This window comes from Bos indicus, chromosome 7 (genome assembly GCF_029378745.1).
Source record: "Bos indicus isolate NIAB-ARS_2022 breed Sahiwal x Tharparkar chromosome 7, NIAB-ARS_B.indTharparkar_mat_pri_1.0, whole genome shotgun sequence".
NCBI lineage: Eukaryota > Metazoa > Chordata > Mammalia > Artiodactyla > Bovidae > Bos > Bos indicus.
This window is the reverse complement of record NC_091766.1, coordinates 93,805,185-93,825,138: the sequence shown is the minus strand read 5'-3', so window position 1 is coordinate 93,825,138 and position 19,954 is coordinate 93,805,185. Positions and strand designations below refer to the sequence as shown.

Genomic DNA, 19,954 nt, shown 5'->3' with positions numbered 1-19,954 from the left:
TCCCTGGTGGCTCAGATGGTAAAGAATCCGCCTGCAAAGTGGGAGAGTTGGGTTCAATCCCTGCGGGAGGAAGATCCCCTGGAGAAGGGAACGCTCCTACCACTCCAGTATTCTGGCCTGGAGAATTCCGTGGACAGAGGAATCTGGCAGGTCTATCCATGGGTGGCAAAGAGTTGGGCACGACTGAGCAACTTTTGATGACTCTCTGGCACAAAAAGGATTGGGGGTAGAAGGTCCAATCAGAATTTAGACTTGAGAGATGTTTATTTCAAGAGTCAGACCAAGTATAATGCACTTTACTAAAGCTAGAATAGCTTGTGGTGGGACAATAGTAATCTTTTTTTTTTTCCCCTTTACTGTGATCAATTGGATGCAAATGCATCTGAAGATCAACAATTTCTCCTTCTTGGAGCAGCAAATATAAATCTGATGGGGCTGTTCACATACTTCAGAGACTGATCTCCTGCCATCCCACCAAAATAATGAAAGTGAAAGTGAAAGTCGCTCAGTCATGTCTGACTCTTTGCGACCCCATGGAATTCTCCAGGCCAGAATACTGGAGTGGGCAGTCTTTCCCTTCTCCAGGGGATCTTCCCAATCTAGGGATCAAACCCAGGTCTCCCACATTGCAGGCAGATTCTTTACCAGCTGAGCCACCAGAATAATGAAACACCTTAATTACCTGTGATCTGGCCAAGTTCTAGATTGTTTTGTTCAGTTATTTAGTCAAGATCTGTCTTTGGTCTCCTAAGAAATCAAGAGAGCCAGGAATAAAGAGCAGGAATTGGTGGGAAAGAAAAACAGAGCCCTGTCTTTCTGTTCTTCTGCACCAGGTTTTAGCTCAAGCACAGGCTTGATTGCCAGTTCTGTTGGGCAGTCGATCCCAAAGAAAGGACTGTTATTTTCCTTAGAGGAGCAAATTGTGGCTATTAAAATTTGAGTTGAGACGTTTTAACAGTAAGGTATGTGACGTCATTTCAAGCGTCATGAAAAGGGGTTAAATGAAAGACTGGCTAGGCTAGATGGATAAAATTCTTATTTTATGAAGGCAGTGTAAGAGACAGAAGTGCAAAATCAATAGCAAGGAGGACGGTGCAGAGCTCAAATAAATCACCCGACAAGGCCTGTGAACAGACCTGAGAAAGATAGTGTATTTCCTCGTGAAAAGAGTTTCACGCCCACTGCCTTGCCACCAGCTTCCTGTACCAAGGCCCTGCTCCACCTCACTCTGAGCGAATGACTTTTCTACCTGCATTGTTGAAAAAGGGCTTCCCAGGTGGCCACAGTGGTAAAGAACCTGCCTGCCAGTGCAGGTAGATGTAAGAGACATGGGTTTAATCCCTGGGTCGGGAAGATCCCCTGGAGGAGGGCATGGCAACCCACTCCAGTATTCTTGCCTGGAGCATCCCATGGACAGAGGAGTCTGGCGGGCTACATGGGGTCACACAGTTGGACATGACTGAAGCAACTTAGCACACATGCACACATATGGTTGAGAAAACAGAAGCAATTAGGAACCCCCACATCGTCACATCTTTCTTCCACCAAAGTCTCAGACCTGTCTCCTGTGTACGACATTCTTACTTTCCCTCCCATCACAGGGGGTAGGTATCTCTGCCCTTCCTTCCATACGGGCTTTGTTCTATCCCTTCCCACACACGTCACCCCTGCAGTAGGTGCCCCCTTTTCTGCAGCATCCCTTTCACCTCTGCACTGTATCATTCTGAGAGCAAGTAATGTACGGTAGCAGTGAAGTGAAGTGAAAGTTGCTCAGTCGTGTCTGACTCTTTGCAACCCCATGGACTATATAGTCCATGGAATTCTCCAGGCCAGAATACTGCAGTGTGTAGCTTTTCCCTTTTCCAGGGGATCTTCCCAATCCAGGGATTGAACCTAGGTCTCCCGCATTGCAGGCAGATTCTTTACCAGCTGAGCCACAAGGGAAGCCCACGAGGTAGCAGAGCACTTCTCAAATTTTACCTTGTGTATGCATCACCCAGGAATCTTGCTAAAATGCAGATCACCATTTGAGTAAGGCTGCATTTCCCATCTTAAAAAAAGCAAAATCCCCTCTTTGACCCCATGCATATACTCGCCAGTCCATCCCCATTTTTTAGCACCCCTTTACAACCAGACTTTCTGAGAGAGTTGTTTGCAATGTGTCTGCTTTTCACTCATTGCCCAGTCCGTCCACCCCAAGCTTCTGTCTCCACCGCTGAACCAAAATTGCTTTTGTCAGTAAACTCCGTTTGGTGAAAAACCCACGGACAGGGGCTCCTTGACCTTGCTGAAGCAGAGTTTCAGAGAGATTACCCCTCCCTTCTTCTGGACACACTCGCCATTAACTTCTGAGATGCCTCTTCCTCATTTTTCTTCTACTTCAGTCTTTTTCAGTCTGCTTTGCTAGCTCCTCCTGGTTTGCCTAACAGCCACGTTTTGTTGTGCCCTGGGACTCTGTCTTGTCCCTGGGTATTCTTATTCCCAGGACTCTGTGGGCCTTCTACATGCCACGGACTTCCAAATCTGTATCTCCAGCCCCGACTCATACCTCCATCCAGCTATTGATGTGACCTCCTGAATATCTAACAGGCATATTTTTTTGCGGCCCAAATGCATCCCTTCATCTCCTTTCTCCCCTAAGTTTGCTATTCCTCTACCCTTCTCTAGTTCAATAAAACAAAACAAAAACAGCCTCATTTACCATGTCCCTCAACCAAGAATATAGGCAATTCTTTGATTTCTCTTTTTCTTACCTCGTAGATCCAATCTTAGTATCATGTCTATGATGACTTTTTTGGCAAAACATCCTGAATATGCCTACCTGGGTCTAAGCTTTCATCCCCTGGTGGACCGCAATAATAACCTCCTCTCTTGGTCTCTATTATGCCTAAATGGTCTTTTAAAAATGTAAATTAGATTCTGTTTTTTTTATTTTTTTGCCTGAAACTCTCCCATGAGGCCTGGAATCAGGCCTGGAATAAAATCGCCGCTGCTCGCTTTGCTTGACTTGCCGTCTGTGGCCTTGCCCGCTTCTCGGATACCTTCTTGCTCCACTCCCCTCTCCACTTGGCCCCCAGCGGTGGCCATCCTTTGTTTCCTCCGAGGAGTTCACTTTGTTTCTCCTTAGTACTTGTGCATTGTCTGTCCTGGTGAGTTCCTGCCTTGTTCTAGTGGTCAGCCTTTGGCTTCCAGATCAGTCTCCCCGGACCCCTTCTCCCACACACCAGCTTTTCCAGCTCTCTTGACAATGGCTTTGGGGGACTTGGCCGATGGGAGGTGCTGAAAGGAGGGAAGAAGGAAGAAAAATGGGAAAATTTCCTTCTTTCTGTGTTTTCCTCTTTCTTCCTGCACCCTGCCCCCAACACCACCACCTTTGGAGACATTTTCCAGAGATACCCTCTCCTGCATAATCCCGAGTACCGCCAAGCAGTCGCGACCATGGCTCCAGCTCTTGTCCTGGTTCATCCACGTGGTCTGGCATCTGGCCCGATGATGCCCCCTCCCTCTGGGAGTGGCTTCCTGCTTCGCCGATGTCTGTCACATTCTTACTCTCAGTGTAGCGGCTTCTCTGAGTGAATTTCTGTGTGTCTGAAATGCCCGGAGGAGTTTCTATCTTCCCAACCTAAGTGGGTCTCAGGGATGAAGTTTGTCCCCAGGGTAGCCCTCTTAGAGCTCTGAGTCACTCTCCAGCCCAAGCACCTGTTTTGACTCTGTTCATTACCTTTTTCACTTTCTGTGATTTTTCTTCTTCATTTACCTACATGTTTGTTTGGTGCTGTCTTGCTTATTACCATTTGCCCAGAGTTTTGAATAGTGTCTTACATGTAGTTGGTATTCAGTAAGTATTTATCGAATGAATGAATGAAGGAAATGGACTGAGATTTGGCTAAACTGCTGCTGCTGCTACTGCTAAGTCACTTCAGTCGTGTCCGACTCTATGCGACCCCATAGACGGCAGCTCACCAGGCTCCCCCGTCCCTGGGATTCTCCAGGCAAGAACACTGGAGTGGGTTGCCATTTCCTTCTCCAATGCATGAAAGTGAAAAGAGAAAGTGAAGTCGCTCAGTCGTGTCCAACTCTTCGTGACCCCATAGACTGCAGCCTACCAGGCTCCTCCATCCATGGGATTTTCCAGGCAAGAGTACTGGAGTGGGGTGCCATTGATACTGCTCAAATGTGTGTGTGTAAGTTGCTTCAGTCGTGTCCGATTCTTTGTGACATTATGGATTGTAGCCTGCCCATGGGACTCCTCTGTCCTTGGGATTTTCCAGGCAAGAATACTGGAGTGGGTTGCTAGGCCCTTGTCCAGGGGATCTTCCTGACCCAGGGATTAAACCTAAGTCTGTCCTGTCTCCTGCATTGATGGGGAGTTGTTTACCACTAGTGCCCCTGGGAATGAAGTTAATGATTATCCGGCTTCTAAAACTCAGAAAAGAAAAAAGACAGTAAGAGAAAGGGAAATTAGGCAAAAAAGAAGAAGAGAATGTTTCCCCTTGGGAAGAAGCAAAATTAGTGGGGAGAAGGAAACTAATCAGTATATAATATCTACTAACGCGCCAGTGGCTTTATGTATGTGATTTCTTTCTGTTCCCATATCAACATTCAGGTAGACATTATCTCCATCTTACTGGTGGGGAAACTGAGAACACGAGAGGCTGAGTAAATTGTACAAGTTTGCGTGGCTGTAAAATGCACACAGCAGGATTCAAGCCCACAGTGGCCATCTGCTGATTAGGACAGGCCCAGGAGCTGCTATCAGTGTGATAGAGTGGGCCTTTGTTGTTTTCTTCCCGGTTGATTTCAGGATGAGCCTGTTTTTGTGATTTAGTCTGCAGTAAGAAAGGGGTTTAGGGGGTAGGCCCACCTCATATATCAGCAGCATCCCGTCGAGCACAAAGTTGTTTTTCAGGGACGTGCTACATATGGCATCGATAAAGAAAGATGGGCAAGTTCCCTTCAAATTCAGCATGCCCTTTTTTTGTACCCACGTTGCCTCTGTTTTGTTGAATTTCATTGAAGAGCCCTATTGTCTTCTTAAAGAGGACAATTAAGTTCTTTTTTTTTTTTTTTTATCTCTTTTAGAATTTTCTGCAGTTTATTGTGATCCACATAGTCAAAGGCTTTGGCATAGTCAATAAAGCAGAAATAGATGTTTTTCTGGAACATCTGGAGATGCTTTTTTCTCTCTTCTTTTTTTTTTTTTTCTTTAATAGAAAATTATTTAATTAGTATACATGTGTTCACAATTAAGTTCTCAATTTTGTCCTCAACTTGCTACATTATGGCCAGGTCTGAAATGGTGGATTATATTAGATTATGGGCTTCGCTGCTGGCTCAGATAGTAAAGAATCTGCCTGCAATGTGGGAGAGACCTGGGTTCAATCTGTGGGTTGGGAAGATCCACTGGAGAAGGGCATGACAACCCATTCCAGTATTCTTGCCTGGAGAATCCCCATGGATAGAGGAGCCTGGCAGGCTACAGTCCAAGGGGTCGCAAAGAGTCGGACACAACTGAGTGACTGAGCACACATATTAGATTATGCAGTTTATAGGGAAACTGAGGAAGAAAAGCCCCAAATGGTGGAACAAATTATTTTTTCCTAATGCTGATCTCCCTTGTCTGGTGGATTCAAGTCAGGCCATCAACATGGCTTTGACATTGCATTTTCCCTGATTTGTTCTTAAGACCTTTCTCTATCCCCAAACTTTGTGCTCTCAGAACCCCGAAAACTTACAGCAAACAAACAAATCACAGAAATTAAATAGCAATAAAACTGTTGTTGGCTTCATATAAAAAAATATTATCCAGTATTTAAATGGCAATTATTTCCAGAAACTTGGCAATTGTAACCGTACAAATGATGAAATTGATTCCAGTCGGAGTCCATCTCTGTTTGGAAAGGAAATACCAGTAGTGTTTGAAAAATGGATTATTAAAGACCTTGCTTTGCTGAAGGTGGCTCATATGTTCTATTTGCTAACACAGCATCTTGTTGGGGGAAAAAAAAATAAATGCAGCTTTTCCCTACCCCAGATTATTTTCACTACAGATCTTTAGAGCAGGAAATAAAAAACAGCTAATGGTTCATGGGGCATGTGGAATTAGTTTAAGCAAAGCCAAGCCCTGGTCCTGCTGACCGCCTCCTCCTTCCTGTACTGTTTTGTCTATGCCGGCCTTAGAATATGTCAACAAATCTCTTTTAAGCTCTGATGGGAAGAAAGGAGGGTGATTCTCTCTCTTTCTCTAAGGGAGTAATTTACAACAGATGTGCTTTCTTTTTTTTTTTTTTAAGAAAGGTACAAGTTTGTCTTGTAAAATATTTGTAAAGAGAAATAGCCTCCGGATTTCACAAAGTAATCCTTACTCGGTCTCGGAGATGTCACAGAGAGCGTTGCTTTTATAACACTAATGTGATTCTTTGCTCACACAATTTGATTAAACTCAAGATTAGTTTTTGGGAAGAGCCAAGTTTAAATATCTAAAACAATGTAGTGAAGAAATACCATATGTTACTTGATGGCTTTTTGACAGTGACCTGAAAGGAGTCCAGTTTCAGTCATGAGACCTGGAATCCCAGGAACTCTTTCTAACTAGAGTAATGAGACCCTAACTTCTCCAAGCCTCCCTTTCCTTATCCATAAAATGGGGAAACCACCTGCCCCTGCCATCCAAGTGGGAAGATAAGTTAAAAATGCTTAATAAAGTCCTATACGAGGTGAACAATTTCAAACAAACCTATTCAAGAAAACATCTTCCAGAGTTCCATACCTTCATGTATATGCTTTTTTTTTTTTGTATAGTTAGTAAAAGGAATCTTTTTAAAACTACTTTTTTAGTAAGCAGATTGGCAGCAAAGCTCGTGCTGTTTAAAATAAAATAATAAATCCTGGCTCTGATTCAGCCATGAGGCTCGTTGAAGAAAAAAACCACTGATTTAATGGGAAGTGTTACCTGCATAAGTGCTGACAGATAAAAATCACATGAGAAAAAGGTGTATGCTTTGCTGAGTATGACTGACTTCGGCCTTAGAGAGTGTGCAGCTTTCAGCAAGCAGGGAATACTGTAAAGAGATGAATTGACTCCTCATTTTTCAAATCCCGTATCTCAGATGAGGACAGATACAGCTGGGGGCACCAAACGAGAGTGAGCATAGATGGGGGTAGAAGTTTGAGTTAGGATGAAAGGCATCTGGTCTTTGGTTTGCTCATGTAGGGAATGAGAGTAATAATACCCTTCACCCTTGTGTGACTGTTGCAAAGATCATGTAAATCGATACATGCTTATGTAAAATGATACAACCAGAGATAACCTGATTGAATTTAATGACAAAGAAATTATATAAGCATAGTATTCCTTAGGTATCACAAATAAGGAGGAGAAAATTCTCATCTTTATGAATATTTAATAAAATTTATCATTTAAAAAGTTTTTCAGTGCTTCCTTTTCAGTCTCTTCAAACTGTTAAGTAACATTAATGGCTAGTATGTACTAAGCACTTTCTGTGTTCTAGACATTTGCAGTAAATGCTTTAAACTCAATTTTATAACCATCAAGGAGGGAGGCTCCATAATTACCCCCATTTTACAGATGAAGATAAGTAAATTGCTCAAAATCACACAGTTAAGGCCATAATGGAAGCACAACCTGAACTAGGGTTAACCAAAGAGCCAGTTAGTCAGAAATCTAGAGTAGGGATGACAGAGGATGAGCTGGCTGGATGGCATCACCGACTCGATGGACATGAGTCTGAGTAAACTCGAGGAGTTGGTAATGGACAGGGAGGCCTGGCATGCTGCAGTCAATGGGGTCGCAGAGTCGGGCGCGACTGAGTGACTGAGCTGAAGACTATGGTTGTCTAGAAGGTTTACAGCCTTCCCTAAACTCAGTTGCCCCCTAAGCTGTGCATTTGAACTCCAGTCAGATTTAAAAACACATCTGGAAATGAAACAAATGATTTCGAAAGAGGCTTTTAAACACACATGTACACACAACTTTTTCATTAGAAACTGGGATAAAGAAGAACTCGCCCGGCACTGCTGTTTAGATCCAGAAGCAAGCCCAGGCTTCTGCTCCCTATCGGCAGTCAGGCTGACAGTACTGGGCCCATAGAAAGTGCAGGAGAAACTCTGTTCCCGGCCGCGTCCTCAAATAAACGGTGTCCTCAAATAAATCAGCCAAATAGCCCCGGGGGCAGAGGCTATTCCACAGCCTTGCTATCTCCTCTGTAAACTGGCTAATCATCACCAGAAGGGATTTTTTAGGACACACCGAATTTAACCTTTTTTTTTTTTCAAAGGATCCCAAGGACAGACAGTGACTTGTCTTAGGCCACCATAATCCTGAGTGTGCTTATACATTTTCTAGACCTTTCTACAATGCGTGCATTTTGACTTTGCAGAATTCTTATCTCAACACTTGGACTGTCCTGGGTGAAGGTTTCCTTTGTCACTGATTTTCCTGTCTGGTTGCTTGGGAACAGCAGCCTTGGGGCTTCTGCTGTGGCTTCTATTGAGGTCAGCCTGGAGCCAGGCCGTGTGGCCCTTTCCCTTGAGAGTCCATCTGAAAGCAGAGCGGTCTCCTGGGACAGAGCGCCAAGAGATGGCATCATCTATAGCACCGCCCCCTGGAAAGTGTACTTCCTGCCTGCTGGCAAGGAGATTAGTCAAAGGTTTTGACACTGATATATAGCCCTGATCTTTCAAGCGATTACAGGAACTAACTGGACAGTTACAAGGAATTTTCTTAAATGCTTAGAGAGAGGGAGACTGGTACATCCCTCGAGGTCTACATGAGGGTTTTGAGTAGAAAGAAATTGGGCTCCAGGGAACTCTCCCTCCCAACAGCAGATTCATCTGTGCCGCCTGGGTACTTTCTGTAAGGTTTATCTACATTTATATTTAATGGAAAGGTAACATTTTATGTACAGCCTTTTTACAAATAATAAAAAATTAGAACTTAAGGTGGGTAGTGAATGATTTCGTTTTTGCCTGGCTTCAAGTCATCTTCAAGAATATTCACCTTCACTTCCCCCAGGTTCTTTGTCTGCTCCTCATCCTCCTGTCCCGTGGGGTGTCCCTTCTTAAAGTTTTCCTCTCCCGTTTCCTTTCTCTTTCCTTCAGTCTCCTCTTTCTGCTCTTTCATCCTTTTCCTTTTCTCTCTCTCCTTCCTTCTTTCCTTCCCTCTTTTCCTCCCTCCCTTTCTTTGCCCTTGTTTTCTTCTGTTCTTTCTTTCCTGGCTTTCATCAAACCTTTAAGAGTGCCAGCTGCCATTTTTAAATGCCCGTTTTCATTGCTTGGCCCAAGGGATAGTGCTTTCCAAATTTTTGTTATTTTGCAATCACCTTTCTGGAGAAGGAAATGGCAACGCACTCCAGTACTCTTGCCTGGAGAATCCCATGGATGGAGGAGCCTGGTGGACTACAGTCCACAGGATCGCAAAGAGTTGGACACAACTGAGGACTTCACTTTCACTTCACTTAAAGTTACATGCAGAATGTATAACATTAACGGGGTGAGGCACAACTAAATGTGATTAAAAATTGTACTGTAGAAAATGAGTACTGGAAAGCAAAGTATACTAAATAGAGGAAGCAAAAAAAATTAAGACCAGGTAAATGTTCATTCTGGGGGGAAAAAAAAGAAAACATGTAAAGTCAGCAGAAGGAGGGGGGAAAAAAACTCAATGTAACATTATAAAGAAACTAATATCACTTTCTAAAATGGAATCTGACAAGTTGACACGAAGTCATCTGGGGCACGACTAAACACGCATAAGAGGTTTCATATGTTTAGGCATACTCAAGTCGCTTCAGTCGTGTCCAACTCTTTGCGACCCTGTGGACTGTCACCCACCAGGCTCCTCTGTCCATGGGATTCTCCAGGCAAGAATATTGGAGTGGGTTGCCCTACCTTCCTCTAGATATATTGAGGAGTTCTAATATTTCAAAATTTTGTTTCAAAGGAACAAAAATAGATAAAAATAATTTGAATTGTCTTGATAAGGAATTGTATCCCAAGTTTTACTGCTATACTACTTCTGCTATATTATTTGCAGCAAATATTGTACTAAGAGCTCTATGTGGTTTATCTTCTTTAACTTAGTCCTCTTTATAACCGTGAAACGTAAATATTTTTGAGAACTGTTTTACTTTTTAAAAGAAAATATTCTGACTTCAATGGTGTCCATCTTTTTTTTTTTTTTTTAAAACAATGGGATAACAATACTTCTTACTTTTTAAAAGAAAATATACTGTCTTAAATGGTGTCCATCTTTTTTTTTTAAATACTGGGGTAGCAATACTTCAGACAAAACAGACTTTATTTTCCTTTTAATTCTGTATTTATTTATTTTTGGCTGTGCTGGGTCTTCGTTGCTGCATGGACTTTTCTCTGGTTGCAGCGATGGGGGCTACTCTCTGGCTGTGGCGTGCAGGCTTCTCACTGTGGTGGCTTCTCTCATTGCAGAGCACAGTCTCTAGGTGCCTGGGCTTCAGTAGTTGTGGCTCCCGGGTGCTGGAGCACAGTCTCAGCGGTTGTGGTGTGTGCGCTTAGCTGCTCCACAACATGTGGGATCTTCTCGGATCAGGGATCAAACCCATTTCTCCTTCATTGGCAGGATTCTTTACCAGGGAAGCCCCCTGCATCTGTCGTCTTAGCCTTAACCATACCTGAGACACCTTTAATATTTCAGTGGAGGGTTCCTATTTTCAAGGTGAATGTTGGAAAAAGAGCCACGGCACCCAGTAACCTGGGTAAGATTTGATATCATAAAAACTGAATAAGACACTGAGATGAGATTCAGTAGTCAAGAGTCCCTGTGAGTTGTTGATTTCTCTGAGAATTTCAGTATTCTAGATTTAAGGCTGCAAGGTAGGTTCCTATGCCTGAAAAAAAGAAGGAATATTGCCACAAAGAAAACATTTTGCCACTTTATGTGCTTTTATTCAACCAATACCTCATGTCTAACATTTCCATAGGTTAGAAGTATAGATCCGAGAGGAAGTCGGTTTTGCAGGGCATGAGTGAAAAGACCAGGTGAGTGAACCAAGTTTACTGAGTGAACTAAGAAAGCTGTACACTAAAACCATCTTTAGTATAAAAAATAAATCACACGAAACATAAACATATTCCAAACACAGTTGTATACTTGGTGCTACGTTTGCTCACAGAAGAGCTGCAGTCCACAGTCAACTATCACGATTATGTATCATAGCAAATATCCTAAGTCTTACTGCTCACCTTTTGCGAGGTTACCTAGCGGGACTTTAAAGGAAAAGCAAAATTATGGTCCAGATGAGCTCTCTGGGGTGCACATCTGCATGCCTCCTCCAGAAGATTATAAGTAAGGTGAACATATGCTCTGGTTTCCTAGGACAGTTCTGTTTTGTGCTCGTCCTGATATGAGACTTCATAGCACTCCCCCTTTACACTCTTAAGACACGCTCTCACCCTAGAAAGTGAAATAAGTTGAATTTTATAACATCAATATTTTGAGCAACATGTTCTACACGCCTGCTGTGTTGAACACAGCACAGGTGTCCAACAGATTCATTTTCTCTGATGTGAACAGGACCGACAGTGACCTCGTTGGTGTGAGTGACTGGCAGGATGCAGCTGGGTGCACAAGGAGCCCAACCCCACAGAACACACATCCTCTGACACCTATCACGTTGGCTTCTTGTTCTCTTTTGGAACAGAATCTGTGAATGGGAGCACATATTGATTCCTTAGGTCTTGAGAGTCTCCTAAATATCTCACAGCTAGGGACCAGAGAGTTCTTTCGGAAAATCCAGTGCATTTTCTAATGGGATACATGATAGTAAAATAGGTGACTATGAAAGAGTCACTATATTTCAGGTGTGCAGTTATGGATATTTTGTGGACTACTGAAAATAACTAGATTTTAAAAATCATATGGAATTATTAAAAAAAAAACTTGTATAATATACATCTCACATGTTTTCAGATTTATAGTTATAGTTCTATTTTATGGGTAAGTTTCTTTTTACATCTTGAAAAGAAACCTTAATAATGCATTAAAAAAAAAAAAGGAAACAATAGTGTCATTTCCAAGCTTTTCAATGATTCACTACCCTATGATATTTTTTTCCATCCAGGCTGGTTTATAAAGGAAAGTAAAAACGACAATAAAAGAAATGTACCAATTTATTCTCTACTAATAAAGTATTGAACATTAATGAAAAAAGTGTGAAATACTGGAAAGCAACACAGAGCAATTCCATTACCCATTGCAGTTTGGGGTCATATACTGTATATAAAGAGTAATTACTTCATTGGTTGGAGACCTCAGTGGAGGAATATAGAATTTGATGAAAGATTTTAAAATAAAAAATTTTATCCCAAAGCATTTCCTTTTCAAAATTTGCCAACACTCCAGACTTTTTTATTTTGAATTTTGGTGGCCAGGGGTGACAAGCTTGGAGGGTGGGATGGGTATGCAGAAGGAAGAAAAATTTTAAATGAGCAGATTTTAAAAAACTCTTTAGCCAATACTCAACATTAGTACTTGGATTTAAAGTATCTACTAAAAATAGTCTTTGTAGATGCCTAAAATGATACATCTTATTAATGAAGGGCTCGTATTTTATATTTGCACACTGCATTATTAATGTTAAATCTGGTGGTTTCTAACAACCTTCCAATTTCCATTTTTGAATCAAGTTTCTAGATTTCATTTTCTTGCTGATCATGGTGTTTATAATAATAAGTTTCCAAATCTTTGCAAGTCTTTTCTTCTTGTTTATCCTCACAGGGATCCTGGGCAGGAACTGAAATCTTCTTGGGTAGAATGAGGTCACAGTATATCATGCAGAGAATAGACTCTGGAGTTGGCTAGTCGTAGTCCTAATTCCAAGTGCTGTCATTTACCACGAGCCTGTTTTCTCTTCTGTAAAGTAGGGAAAAATACATTGGAGGATAGTGGTGAGGACTGAATGAGCTATGTGAAGAGCATTTTATGGTGCTTAATGAGTGTTTACATTTTACTTCTAAAAATAATTTAGAATACAAAAAAATAAATTAAGGAAAAAGCAGATAAACCATATAAAATCATGTCCAGTGAGTGCTGATTCATTTATGTCTTCTATCCCTATTACTTTTATAGTAGTTATAGAAAATCAGGGAACTATTCTGTGTATAAAAGTAAAATATATTGATTGCAAAGAATCTGAATATTATAAGAAGGCATGAGGAAGGCAAACATCCATTTTACCTTTAATATTTTGACATATTCCCTTCATCATTTTTCCATCCTACCCATTTCAAAAATGTTAGGATTATGCTGTATATTACATTTACTTCCCATTCTTTTAAATTTCTAGATCATAAGTATTTTCACTCTTTTAAGCAGTATTTTGTGATTTCCTAATAGTCTTATCATTTGTATTAACATAATTAATTATACCCAACATGTTAATGATTTTTGTTACTATAAAAAAAACTGCCATGAAAACTGCTTCGGATGTTTGTTGAATATACTAGAAATCCCATCCCTTCATTTGTCATATTTTTGAAATTTTTTTCCCACTTAGCCTTTTACATTTATAACTTTTGATATGTTTTTATTTTATGTAACTTTAGCTACTAATTATTTTTGTGATTTTCTTTACTGCTTGTATGTTTAGAAAGTTCTTTCCTATTCCAAGGTCAGTAAATAACTTACCTATCTTTTCTTCTGCTTTTATAATTTTTTAGTTATTTGCTTTTAAATTAATGTATATTTGGGATACTTTAGTTTGAGACAGATGCTGAGGTAGATTTGAGCTATCTCAAATAGGTTTGAAAATCTATTAAGGCATGATTTAATATAATTTTCCCCTAATAGTTAAAGCAATTACCCAGTAACATAATATTTCCTTCTTTATGATAGATTTATGATGGTGCTTTATCATACAACGATTCCTCTTTTAATGCTCATCTTTCATATTTTAATTATGTAAATATCTGGAACAATAAGTGCTTTCTCATTATTTCTCTTCTGCAAACATTGCTTAGCTATAGGTACTCTTCCAAATTTTAAAAATACTTCATCAAATTCTCCCCATTTTACACCAAACACATCAGGATTTGCTTGCAAAATTAAAATTTTATGTTCAACTAAAAGAATACATTCTTTTAATATTCAGTCTTCCATTGCAGAAATATATTATCTCTAATTTCTTAATAAAGATTCTGTGCATTTCTTTTTAAGGTATGGCTAAGTACCTTATACATTTTTTTGCTATTGTGAAAGAAATATTCTTCACCTCATAATTTCAGACTGGTTAGAGTTTATTCTCAGTAAACTTTCATTGTATAACCAGCATGCTTCATCTTCAACTTATTCTGCATGTAGAAAAATATTTTGTAAGAACACATTACTTCATAGATGTAAATGAACTTAGCTGGTGCTTGACAGAGAACAATGAAGGCTATGGAGATTATTAGAGCAGACCAATTCTGCAATTATAAAAGGAACAAGAAGGAGCCACTGGTTGTCCATTTTATTCTAAAATGTACAATTGCATAGGTGAAATGAATGCATTTTGTTTTATTCCTGGGGAGGGGAAAAAAGACCAGAAATCGATGCACCCGTGTTTGTAATGACAAGTGAAGGGCAACTTTTGAAGACAGTGGGGACTCCGAGAGTGTGTCATTGTTCTCTAAACTTTGAGCCTCATGCATTTCATCTACCTCATTGCCTGACAGTCCGTTTGGCATAAGTGAGATGAATCATGTAGGCAGTATCTCCTGTGGGAATTAAATTTAAAGTGAAGGCTCTAAGTAACTGGTATCTAAAGATCATGTTATGAAACTGGCATCCACATCCCCAATCCCACTGTACCCTGTTGTCCTTGGAGGCTGCCCACACACCTGTCATTCACTTGCCCTCACTTTCCAAGGTGGCAGGATGCCAGCCCCAGCAAGTGTTCACAGTGCAAAGTGCTTTAGACTCTGCTAAAATGAAAGTCAGTATGTAAATGTGCAACATGACGACATTATTATTCTGGTTTCCTGGCTGCTTCCAGCAAGCACTGACTGCCACATGAGGTCTCAAGTGTTCTGGCAGTGTGCAAGTGTTCAGAAGTTAAAAGTAATGAAATTGGATCTACATTTCCACAGAGATTCAAGCTGGCATGGAGAAATGGAGTCATGGGTTGGATGGTCTCCACCAAACAGCCTAGGCAAGTGCCTCTGGTGCCAGGCTACTAAGCAGAATTTTCTATCGTGAAAGGCCACCATTATTTCTTCCTCTGGGTCTAAAATTACAAAACGTGCACATTACCCCCCAGGTTCACACCACTCTTTGGGTGCTTTATGCTCAATCTGCACCCATTCGCTGGAGCACACACCAGCTTTGCTTAGGTCCAGCACAAGTTTTAAGATGAGGAATTAAATACAAATAGAGGGAAAATGTTTAGTTAGAACCCTGACTAATCACCCATCTGCTGGAGCACACAGCTTAGGGCCAGCACACGTTTTAAAAGGAAGAATTAAATACAAATAGGGGGAAAATGTTTAGTTAGAACCCTGACTAATAGAGCATGAAGTATGTAGCTCTATTCTTAAGACAGGGCCCAGGCTATGTATTTTGCTGTCCCTAAGGTGCTGTCTAGAAGTGTCCACTTACTGGATTTCAGTTGATTTTATTATTTTTAATTAAAAAAAAATTTTTTGTGTGTGCAGTTTTCATTGCTTACAGGTCTTATTTGCACCCAGCATTCCCTGCTATTAAAATAATCTGGAGCCAAGACCGAACTTAGGTCTGTGGGTGGTAGGCCAGAAAACTGGGTCTGCTAAGTATCATGTCATGGTGGGCCCAGGGTCAGCAGAGATTCCAGATTTGGTCATTCTGAGACCTGACTTCCCTCTTACAACTTCACGCTTCCTGTCCCCCTGCTGAAATGTTTCTGTTCATCAGGGCAAGAGCCACAGAATTTGAGTCTTGTGCTTTGCAGCCACCTGTACACTGACACAGGTCTCCAATGCTGAGTGCTCTTCCTGCTCCACCTCCCTTCTTGTCTAAAATTTTCAGGGGCTGCATGCATCCACTTATATCCATGGAAAAATGAAGTTCATTTATGTTTAAGAATGTAAGTGTTGACAATGAAAAGAATTCAAGCCCTGAAGGATATAGATACCTTTACTCACATAGAATCTCTTTTTTATTGTGTTTTAGGACAGTGAAAAAAAGGGATTTATAAATAAAATTTATGCCATCCAGGAGGTATGTATCAGTGTCCAGAACATCCTAGATGAAGCGGCTTCCTTTGGCGAAAGGATAAAGAAGTGAGTGATGCTGACATGCGAGCCCTGGCTTTCTGGGGGACAGTGTCCATTTGTTTCTCAGAGGGTGAAATGCCACATTCTTTCTGGCAGGGGACACTCCGTCTGGGTGATCTATTGCTCAGTTTCATCATTATTTACTTTGTTTCTGCCAGTCTTTGGTTTTATGAAAGTTCTGTCAATTTCCTCCTTGAAATTTAGAACATATTGGTTGGAAAGAAGTCATACTTGTAGCTTTGAAAAAAATAACACCGTCCTAAATTTTAGCACATTTTCACAACGAGACTTTGTTCTTAGAATATGAAATTGCAATAGAAAAAAAAAAATAAATAAACCCAGTTAAATGAGGATTTCAGGTAATCAAGACACACCTGTATTTTATTATTGGTCAAGTTAGTTTCATCAATAAAGTTAAATTAGAAAAATATTATAAACAGCACCCTGGAAAATATTCTTTCAATTCTAACTAGCTGAGATCATAATTATAGATGAAATAAACTAATACTTTGTCATTTAGAAAATAAACAGTTTTTATAATTTAAAAGTTAGGAATTAGAGATTCACAGAGAACAAAAGTAAAATTAAGAAACAATTTGCATTTTATCTTATATACTAATATATATTTTAAAACAACTTTTATTATAAAAATGGTAAGGTAGATTTATAATTAATAATCAGTGAAAAGTATACTAAGGGCTTATGCCACTAAACTACATGAAAATTGGCCTGCATAATGATTTCTAAATGGTCTGTTCAAGAAGGGGTGCTTTATACCTGGATAAGCCTATATGTTTCTAGTTTCATATCTCTATTCATTGTTTATTATTCATAACCAAAAGTATGCGGCAGATTTGGATGCTTGGGCATACACAGAAATTGAAAGGAGTAAATTATTTAAACTAAAGGTGTGGGTCATTCATCTGGTGCCTTTCATGTTTCAAGGCATAATGCATTTTATTTTGTATAATTTTTAATACATTTCCACATATGCATAGGTGCTGAGTTTCCACTTTCTCACATTAGACACAACAGCCTCCCTCTGACTCCCAAATGGGACTTTTAAGCAACATTCAGTATCAGACTTCTAAAGATTGATTTCCACATCTTTCTTCTTCTTCGTGTTTTTCCATCTCTAAGAAATGTTTCCTTGTTCTCCACAACCTTTCTGCAGAAGCAGAGTGTAAAGTCCTAAATGGGGCATTTCCCTACTGGGTGTTGTCCTTTCCCTGAGGTATAGTGTGTGGACTATCTGACAGGAATATCTCATTTATAGCAGAAGACCCCGGGTCAGCTCTGAGGTCAGGACTGTTGCCGGGGACCAGCCCCGGCTGATCCGGGGTATTCGAAGGAGAGACGGCGTAGGCGAAGATCAGGAAACAATTGCTTAATTAAATGTTAATTAAGGATATAAAGAGTAATAGAATGAGGATAGCTCAGTAAAATTCAGTGAAGAAAAGAGGCTGAATAATTCAGCCAGAAGGTAAGAGAAAGAACGACATGGTGAGACCAAGTTTCGGTGAACAAGGCCCGCACTTTATTTTCCAAAGTAGTTTTTATACCTTAAGTTATGCATAGAGGATAATGGGGGAAGGGGTAGAGTCAGGCAGCAATCCAGGCTTTCTTCCTGCAAACATATCATATGCAAAAGCTTAGGTGATTTGCATCATCTTCTGGCCCGGAGGCCTGTTAACATTTTAAGACCTTTTCTTCAGAAAACTTATTTTTCTCTAAAGGTGATTGGTCAGGAGCCACCCTCCAAAAGCATTAGATAAAGTTGCATTCCTACAGAGCAAAGGTGTGGTGGGCTAAAACAAGAAAAAGAATTAACTCAAGGGTCCCAGGTTACAAACATTAAAGCTACTACTTACACCAATTATATTAATCAATACACTGCCAGGGACACAGCAGGTAAGGGATACGGAAACTTAGCAGCAAACATTGGCCCAACAAGTGAAAATCCCTTCACCAATACAATTTCTAATCAATCTTTTAACTACTCAAAAGAATCTGTGTTTAGACAGTTTAGAACATCTCCTGCCTCTCACAGTTGGGAGGCTCTGAACAATCACATGAGGCCGGAAAAACCTATTCAGGCAGGCTAGAGGATTTCCAAAGGAGTTTGTAGGTTAAACACTGTCACACCCAGGAATTATTAACTGGAGCTGTAAGCTAACTTTTTTCAGAGAGGTAGTGGGGGACAGCCCCCCGTAAAGTCAGAGGTGTAGGTGAAAGCACAAAGCAGAAAGTAGGCAGACTCTGGTTTTGGGGGTAGATTGCTTGAGAATTTCCAGGGAGACTCCTGAGGCTTGATCCCGCCTTTGCGTATGCCAAGCCTCCTTCCTCATGACCTTTGCCAGAGGCGGAGCTCGCTCCCCGCAGACTGTGAGTGCCTGAAGGGGCGAGGCTTCTTTGTGACTCTGGGTGTTAGGAGACCTCAAACCGGTACTGGAAAAGACCATGGCCAGTTGAAGGAAATAACCAGGTCGTGGCTGTGGACCAGCCGTGGGGAAAACTGGATTTGATCGAACTTTCTAAGGGGTAGACAGAGATAGAGGTGTAGGCTGAGGTACAAGAACATAGCCTAGAATCTGGTGAGTCTTGTTGGAACTCTCTTCTGCATAATCATCTTTGGACTACTAAAATGAGAGAAACTCCCCTGGAGTCACATTGGATAAAATGGATCTATCTAGAAAGCAGATTTAGATGCAATCTTTAAGTGCAAAATGGAAGTCTCCATAATTACATCTTGTTATGAAATAATCCTCCCAGAATTTTCTTGAATAGCATCTCTTGGTAGGGAATGGTATAGGATCACATTCTAGATTTAGATTCCATGATGCACTGCGGAAATAAAAAGGGCGGTCTTTTTTCCTCTGACATTAGCTACACTGGTATTCATTGCCATTTATCCTTTCAAGAGGAATAAGAACACAGGGAGCACTTCAGTGAGGCTGCCCAGGAGGAGGGTTTTCCGCGTGAGGATGGTGTGACGGATGGCTCTGAGCTCAACCACGGGAGAGCACACAGACCCTCAGCCTTCTGTTCTCTTCACAGCGGGCAGAAGCAAGGGAACTACAGGCGTCAGTGAGGAGGGAAGGCATGCTCCTTTACCTGGTGACAGTTACAGGACGCTCACTCTGGCCATAGGACATAAAAAAACATGACAGAAAAGCCAGACCCCAAGAGTTACTAAAAATAAGACAACCCAGTTCGATCAAACTGTGGCTTTTTTATTTGGGGAAAAAAAATTTAGGAGATGTGACCTAGAGAAAGATAAAAAGCAAGTCATATGCCACAAAGTTAAGGAATGACTCTTTAAGTATTAGGCTGAAGGGTAGTACATGAGAAAATCTCTTGACAAACATCCTTTATTGGATTACAGACTTCTCTGGAAAAACCCAGTCCAAGTGAATAGAGCATCCATTACCAGGAAATTATAAGAAATAAACACTGACAGTTATCCGTATCATGTACAATTTCAGTATTTTCTCCAAGTGTCTCTGGGGCCCTTCTCACTGCCAAGAAGTGCTGTACAGTACTTCTGGAGCTTAATGGCTCTAAATAACATCAGCTTGATTCACGAAAACACGCTGCCATCACTGCCAGTCTTTCTGGATACAGTGAAAGCTGTCCCTATTTTATACCAGGAAAGCTGATGCTCAGAGAGGTC

The 19,954-nt window shown here is 40.8% G+C and overlaps 1 protein-coding gene across 13 annotated transcripts in view; it reads left to right on the top strand.

The window, feature by feature from the left end:
* MCTP1 (multiple C2 and transmembrane domain containing 1) overlaps positions 1-19,954 on the top strand; it is a 564,579-nt gene that overhangs the window by 528,192 nt on the left and 16,433 nt on the right. For all 13 annotated transcript variants that reach the window (XM_070792146.1, XM_070792142.1, XM_070792144.1 and 10 more), the window contains one exon: positions 16,178-16,287. In XM_070792146.1, the coding sequence (XP_070648247.1) occupies positions 16,178-16,287 (110 nt within the window). The remainder of the gene's footprint in view (positions 1-16,177; positions 16,288-19,954) is intronic.